The following is an 8,086-nucleotide window of genomic DNA, read 5'->3' as shown; positions in this document are numbered from 1 at the left end:
TTGGAATACGATTGGTCTTATGAATAAAATGCCCGATATGGTTAAAACTACTATTGCGATCATATTGCGATTCGATTTCTATTCAATTTTGACATTATTAACTTAGGAGAATCGGGCCCCTGTAGACTGGCTCCCCGGGTACTTCGTTGAGTGAGTTGTTAAATATATTATGTTTTGTATAATATATTATGTATGTTAGTCTTTAAGGTATACATCTCTGGGCCTAGGTATGCAGCCTGAAAATAAAGAGATTTGATTTGATTTGATTTGGATAATTAATGTTGTGTAAAAGTAATGTTTGAATGTATGGTTTTGTTAAGAACTTTTCTGATTAAAATGCTTATGTTGTAAGTGTATAAGTGTTTTATATCCACGTTTTTTGTGTCTTTGTATATCTTTGTCGTTGCTGTTAGGTACGGATAGTTGAAGAGCATCTTTATCAGTTTATTTTATAGTTGTGACAGTTTTGTTTTTGGTGCACTGCCCCATATTTCAATCAAGTATAGCAAATGTGGCTTCACTAGAGAATTATAATAGTGTATCGTAATCTTTGTGGACTTGAGTAAAACATATTTCGAAAAAAAGAACGGAATGATAACACTATAATACAGCACCGGAGTTTAGATAGGTAGGTACTCTTTATTTATTTTTAATATTTTTTTGCCTATTTGTACACAATAAAAATAATAAAAGTTACAGAATAACTTCTTTGATTTTCTGTCAATTTCGTTTTATTATTTGGCCATTTTAAAGTGGAAGTTTAAATAGGGGGTTTCATGATGAGAAACCGGCCTCCTCCCTTAGCGCAAAGCGACGCGTATAGAGGATTCCACCATTTTCTGAAGGATCTGTACGTAGAAGACTTATCCTCGTTCAGGACTTGGCACAGTTTGCAGATATCTGCTTCTGAAGGGTGCTTCACGTATTTGTAGTAATTGTGCCACCTGTAAATAACGAAAAATAAAATTAATAAACTTTTGTAAAATGCATGTTTTGCCTGATGTAGATATTATCATCTCATCTGCCAAGCCTCTTCCCATATCCCTTATTAGAGTAGGCTTCCAGCCTAACTGAATTCAGCTGTCTACCAGCTTTTTAACCTCCTCAACCCAGTTTAGTTACCCGGGCAACCAAATACCGTGGTAAGACTGGTGTCAGATTTACTGACTTCTGACTACCTACCCATTACGACTGCCAAGGATGTTAAATAACAGCCTGTTGTAGACATAACCTTACTAGTATTATAAGGGCAAATGTTTTTAGATATGGAATTATGGATCATGGGTATCATTATCATCATGTTTGTTTCTTTTTCACGCAAAATTAATGGATGGCTCTTGATGAAATCTTGCTATTGCATAGCTTATTTATCAGAATGACATATGTAGGGCCTATGCCAATACAAAAAAAAAAAACACTTTGGTTATATGTGAACTGAATAAAATATAATTTTATGCTACTTTTCAGAACCGCGATAGCTATTACAATATACATCATCTATGAAAATGTCAATGTCTGTCAGGGTTCATGAGAAAGTACCTGATTTCGGACGGGCGTACAACGACGTCCTAATAAGAGGGTTGTGTTTTTTCCTTTAAGGCTGTGTTTCCACCAGAGATGTGCGAGGTAAATGTGTCCTGCGAGCATGTCTAGCTGTGGTGTGAAGATGTGTGAGTGTTTCCACCAAAGCTGTGTGAGGAGAATGTGTCGTAAGAGGATTTTTACCGGAGCTGTAATTACGCATTAATTTGTGCGAGCTGTGCGAAGATGCGTTGCGAGTTGGTAAGCTGTGGGGTGTCTATGGACTGGCTGGTACAGTATTTTACAAAGCTCGCACACATTCCTCGAACAATCTATCGCAACACATTCGTCGCACACATTTGTCGCTTATTTTGTGCGTTTCTTCCAGAGCTGTGCTGAGCGAGGCTACGTAAATGAAGTGATTCTATTGGTTCTTGAAAAATACATTCCTCGCAACGCATCCTCGCACATGTCTGGTGGAAAACCAGCCTAAGCATGGAACCCCTTAAATGATAAATACCTGAAGTAATTCTCGTAGATGTTAGGGTTTGTGATAGCTTTGTACATGTCCTCAGCGATTTGTGTGGCGTTTCGTTCCCGGGCGTTGATGTATGAACCGGGCGGTAAGAACCTGTAATAGACCAACAGTACTAAACATGATGCTAGAATTTGGTAAACAACTTTGTCACAAGAATCGGAACAAATCATTTCATTGTTTCAACTTTTCTTCTTTATGCCTACTCGTCCTTTAAGCATAATGTTTCGAAGCTGATTTTAATTGACACACAAATATTTAGTGTACCTATCTAAAAAAAATGTATCAGCGACGTAGGTGTCAATAGATGATGATTGAGGGCATATAAAAACACTCAACTTACCTGGAATAATCAGCACCACCAAATACTACAGGAACCGCATAATTTTGCAAAGGATACAGAATTTTCTCAGTCACATAATCTTCACACAAAGAATTCTCAAAAGAGAAATAGAAGTAGTATTCATTTTCCAGTAAGTACAAACATTCTTGGAGTCTGTCTTTGGGGCATTTTTTTCTGCCACACCAGCCAAATATGTCCAATGTCATGTTATATTGTCTCATCGCCTTTTCTATATGTCTAGAAACATTTTGACGATCACTTATTGTATGGCAATTGGACACGAACCACGCGGCTGCCTTTTTCTTATTCCCAATTTTTTTCTTGATGTTGAAAGGAACTGGCTTCGTTGCCTCAATCCAAGTCATATTAATCCTTGGGCCAACAGTATTGCCTTCTTTGTCAACAATGTTGAAGTAGCTCCAACGGATATCCGAGTTCAGCTTATAAGTCCAGGTAACATTATAAAAATCATCGAAAAAATCATCACACTGTGGAAAATTTGCCGCTGATTCTGATGCCAAAAATACGAATTTTTGATAAGGAGCTCTCATCGTGATCGGTTCATCCCAATTGTTTTCGACATCGAAAATTATTGCGTCGAAATCTCGATAATCGTTTAGCAAACCCCTTTGAGTTGTCAAGTAACAATTTTGGTAGGTGCAGTTGTTTTCAATGAAGGGGTTTTGACCATTTCTAGACAATGGGGTCCCGTAATGCAAAAATGCTCCGGTGTATTTCAACACAAATTTAAGATCAGTCTTAAATCTCTCCGGTTTTATATAAGGTTTTATTTTAATCGACACGTTGCGATATTTATTGAATTTCATTTCGCGCTTTGATATAGTTACACGTGACGATCTATAACGATATTCAATATCGATTTCCACTATCACGGGCGACAAAGTTATTTTTAAATACTGAATGAAAAAATATGCGTAAGCGCACATGATCGACGTCTTCACCACCTTTGACATGATTGTGAAATAATACGAAAACACGAATACATAAGGACCGTACTGTTTAGTGACAAAGCGTACGTTTATAAACTTTAATGCAGAAAATACGGGGAAAAATGCTTCAATGACGTCAGTATCAAGTAGTCTTGTGATGTTCGAACAAAAATTTCCTCATTGTGAGGTTTATACTTAAAATTGGTTAGAGAACGAAATGTGTAGGCAATTATACTAAATAGAAAATTAAATATTAAAATGTCTTTGTTCGCGGGAGAGCCCATGAACGTGCAGAGAACGCGGCGTCCGGTATGCAAATGACAATAAATAGACGAGTGGAACCCCCCTCTACTTGCAATCCTCCAGATTTATTTTAGCTCTGAAATGTGATACCCAACGTACGACTTTTGGATAGAGAATAAAATTTAAAAAACTATTCTCGTTTCATGGAAGCTTTGTTTTCATAAAACAGTATAGGTATACATATGTAAACTGTGAAATTTTTCTGATCACATTTTTTATTGTGGGCTTGGTGAGTCCTTTTTATACAAACATTTTGTTCCTCAAGAATTGTCTGGCATATATTTATGTTCTTGCTGTGTACACGGTTGCTATGACAACTTAGCTTTTTGTTAACTTGTCTTACGGCCAGTTTCTTCATCAAAAGTTAAAGTTAAAGTAATGTCTAAAGTAAAAGTAACGGTCAAATTCATTTTTTCAAGGCTAAAGTGACAGCAAAACTAATAGAAAAATTGAATTTGACCGTTACTTTAACTTTAGACATTACTTTGACTTTTACTTTGGCTTTAACTTTTGATGAAGAAACTGGCTGTTAGAAAAAAACTGCTTAGACATAAACAAATAATATATAGATATCAATTCTTTCTACAAAATAATATTCTGATTACAAGAATTCTACAAAATCCATATTATCGCAAAGCATACATACATATCTATAACTAGTTACTAAATATGTAATCAAACAATCTTAGACGCTTCGGTGTCGACAACGGATGCCGACAATGATCCCGGATCCCGTGACAAGTTGTCCCGGGATTTGCATAACAAAGTACCCCGGGACTGCTTACCATTACAATATGCTCTTTGGCTGTTGTTTTGTTTGAATTCATTACGTATTTTTATGAATCAACTGCAAATATTTTTTGAGATAAATCTCGTATTGATCGAACGACAACTATCTCGGACAACTAGATCGGATGACCGCCTTTTAACATGCTTTTATTAGGTGACCTATGTAGCGGAACCAGGGATCGGAGCGTCATGAAAATTGACAGCTGTATGTTATGTAGTTCTGATGACAAAAATAATATGTTTTTCTAGTGCTTTTCAAACTGTTAATTACTAGCTTCCGCTAGCGGCTTCGCCCGCGTCGAGTTCGGTTATATCGCGTTTCCAAGAAAACTCTTCAAAAGTCCGGGATAAAAACTGTCATGTTCTTTCGAACGAGTAACAGACATACAGACAGAGTTACTTTCGCATTTATAATATTAGTAAGGGCTTTAAATACGTTTTCCCCACACTTGGATTATCAAACTCATGTGTACACAATCTTCTCTAATTTAGGTACCTACGTAAAATGCCTATACGTAACTCGTCACGATTTCGTACATGTAAACCGTCCTCTTCAATCACTCTCTCTATTACGACAAACCGCATCAAAATCCTTTGGGTAGATTTAAGCATACATAGGGAGAAAGCGACTTTGTTTTATTCTATTTAGATGTATAATAAAAAAGTACGTAGTACGTATACTGATAATTTCCAAACAAATTATTACGTAACCCTACTTCTAATTTCGGCACCTATCTTCAAGCAAAAAAAAATCGAAGACCCTAAAGTTTGCCTCAAAAGCCGAAAGCCGCTAGATATTAGCAAAAAGTCATTAAAAGTAAGGGCGCTGTTCATCATAGCGGCTTCAAAGTAAGTATTAAACGGCAAGTTTGGACCTTAAGTTAAAAAGTTCATTCATTTAACGGTTGTGTGCGTTCGTGGGGTCGCTTCTGAATTTCAAATTTCAACACGTCGAAATAGACGTACTTAGGCTTGTTTTTTATGGCCTTATTGGGTTTCCCTATATTGTATTTTTTTTTGTGAGTAAACCAGCATTATGTGGATTTTTATAATGTGATTATTATAATTGTGGCTTTGAGTAACTGTTATCGTAATATGACAAAGTGTATTTTATAGATGCTTTTGGCAATATTAGTTTTTGAGGTGAAACTCACACGGAAATTTTGTTCGTATTTAGTTAAGTGCCTACTAAAATGAAGTAGGTATAGTTATTTCAAAGATGATATGAAAACATTTCAAATTTTAATGTAACGGAGTGTCAAATTATCTAAGTAATCAAAAATGAATATTATCTATGTACGTAATTAGTATAAAAATGAAATGAAATTATTTAATGATAATGCAAATTGGAATAGCTCCGAAAGTAAGTCAAAGGCATACAATGGTCGAGTTCAGAATTCCGTAAAACTCTTTAATTCATAGAAGTTTCGAGTTGGTTTCCGCACCATCGGGTTATCCTATTACTGATTATTAAATCTAACTTTTGATTTGTATTCAGAGGTTTAAATTTCATTTTGGGCTAAAGTTCGCTAATGCTTTGACCTCGGCTGGTATTATTTCGCAGTAATTAACATTTTAGTTGAGTTTTGTGGCTATCCTCGGATTTAGTGAACCTTTTTGTTTGACTTACACGTTTTGGTACGAGAATGTCTAACTATTGTCTAGATACGTGTGTTTAGTTTGTTAATTATATGAGCCTACTCTGTCCACTGGGCTAATGGCTGATAGAATATTTCAAAAATGCGCTTATCTTAGAAACTTACCAGGAAACTCTCCAGCTTTGTAATAAATAAATAAATAAATGTCGGGACACCTTTTCACACACGGTTGGTTAGCCCCATGGTAAGTTATTAATTAACTTGTGTTATGGGTGCTAACACAACTGATAAACTACATATAGCTACATACATATATACATATTTATAAATACATATTGTAACACCCAGACCACGGCCAACAAGCATGCTCATCACACAAATGTCGACCGAACCGGGAATCGAACCCGGGACCTCAGATTCGGCAGTCCGGCTTGGTGACCATTGCGCCATAGAGGTCGTCATCTATATCTATACATATAATAAATCTGTAAAAAAACTGTGTCTGTACATTGAATATATTAAAAAAATAATAATTGGGTGGGGTTTAGAATCAGTAGTGGAGCACAAATCCAAAAAAAATAATCTGTCTGTTTGTCTGTATGTCTGTATGTCTGTATGTCTGTATGTCTGTTTGTTTGTACACGCTAATCTTCGGAACTACTGGACGGATTTCAATGATTTTTTCTTTGTTGTATCAGTATTAAGCCTGGTCAACATATAGGCTATAATTTATCTTCGAAACTTGAAGACCTGGTGCAGAACTCCAACAGACCAATAAAACTATAAGAGATACAAATATGGTGCTATGGCAAAAATTGTTTCATTTGATGAGCATTTTCAGTTGAGATAATAAATTTTAAGATCTGGAACACCTGATGTGGAACCCCAAGAGCCCAGCTTCTCTGTACCATATACAGGTATGACGTTTTAGCAAAAGTTGTTCAATTTGATAAGCACTTTCTATTGACTTATACAAATTGAGGATCTAAAACACCTGATGTGGAACTCCAGGGGCCCAGCTAGACTATAGCATATAGAGGTATGACGTTTTAGCAAAAGTTGTTCAATCTGATAAGCATTCTCTGACTTGACTTATAAAAATTGAAGATGTAAAATACCTGATGTGGAACTCTAGGAGCCCTGCTAGACTATATGAAGCATATGAAGATATGACGTTTTAGCAAACGTGGGGCCGAAGCCAACACGCTGAAGCCCTTTTGAGACAACTTTAATGAAATGGTGACACAAAACCGACGATTATCCCTTTAAACACTATGGAAATGAACCCAAGGACAATCCCCGGTGGACGTCGTTAAAAAAAAGACAATCCCCGGTTCTGTGCTAAACTATTGCTAACTATGGACGAAAACTACTTGGGCTATTGTGATGGGATGTTAGTGGATGACAATGTATTAGGTACATGTAAAAACGGCAGGTGGAGACTTTCCACCTCACTTACTGGGCCCCCGGGAACCAGTCAATGAATAGCAACAAGAGGGCAACAGGGACATGAGCAGCTGAAGGGTGAGGATACCTCGGCGGACTTTAAACGCAGATTACGCGCTCCCTGTGCTTACCATGAGGCACCTACCCTCCGAGCAGGGCTACTAATCCTGCTCTAGCGACTCCACTCTGAACGGCCAAGCCAAGCCAGAGGCGTGAGACCTACCCCCGTCATGGTTCACTCCGACCGGCCGGAGATGGGGACAGTATACACTCCCTGGAGAACTCAGTATATATAGCCCCGCGGTCGCTACTCCCGTCATCAGCCTCAGATGTCCTGCGGTGCCTATATCTCATTATTATTGTCGTTATTATCTCAAGAGCCTTTGTCCCAATTATGTTAGGGTCGACATCCAGTCACGATTCAACTGAGTACCAGTGTTTTACAAGGAGCGACTGCTTATCTGACCTCCACAACCCGGTTACCCGCTCAACCCAACACGCCTTGGTAAGACTTACTGGCTTCTGACTACCCATAACGACTGCCAAGAATGTTCAATGACAGTCGGAACCTACAGCTTAACATCCCCTCCAAATAACGGTC

At 37.4% G+C, this 8,086-nt stretch overlaps 1 protein-coding gene across 1 annotated transcript; it reads right to left on the bottom strand.

Moving 5' to 3' along the window:
- Positions 1-760: 760 nt before the first annotated feature.
- On the bottom strand, positions 761-2,950 carry LOC110376328 (alpha-(1,3)-fucosyltransferase C). The gene is made up of 3 exons (XM_021334769.3): positions 2,400-2,950; positions 2,042-2,152; positions 761-944 (listed from the first exon to the last, which is right to left on the bottom strand). The coding sequence occupies exons 1-3, from the start codon at positions 2,948-2,950 to the stop codon at positions 761-763; spliced, it is 846 nt and encodes a 281-aa protein (XP_021190444.3).
- Between the last annotated feature and the right edge of the window lie 5,136 nt (positions 2,951-8,086).

The sequence above is a fragment of the Helicoverpa armigera genome, chromosome 19 (assembly GCF_030705265.1).
Source record: "Helicoverpa armigera isolate CAAS_96S chromosome 19, ASM3070526v1, whole genome shotgun sequence".
Lineage (NCBI taxonomy): Eukaryota > Metazoa > Arthropoda > Insecta > Lepidoptera > Noctuidae > Helicoverpa > Helicoverpa armigera.
This window is presented reverse-complemented; position numbering and strand designations above follow the sequence as displayed.

Bases quoted from the DNA above. Each gene is read 5' to 3' on its own strand.
- LOC110376328 (XM_021334769.3), bottom strand. From the start codon at position 2,950: ATGAGAGCTCCTTATCAAAAATTCGTATTTTTGGCATCAGAATCAGCG. The intron at 2,153-2,399 runs GTAAGTTGAGTG...GGTCTATTACAG, and splicing joins GGTGGTGCTGATTATTCCAG to GTTCTTACCGCCCGGTTCAT. The intron at 945-2,041 runs GTATTTATCATT...CGTTATTTACAG, and splicing joins ATCTACGAGAATTACTTCAG to GTGGCACAATTACTACAAAT.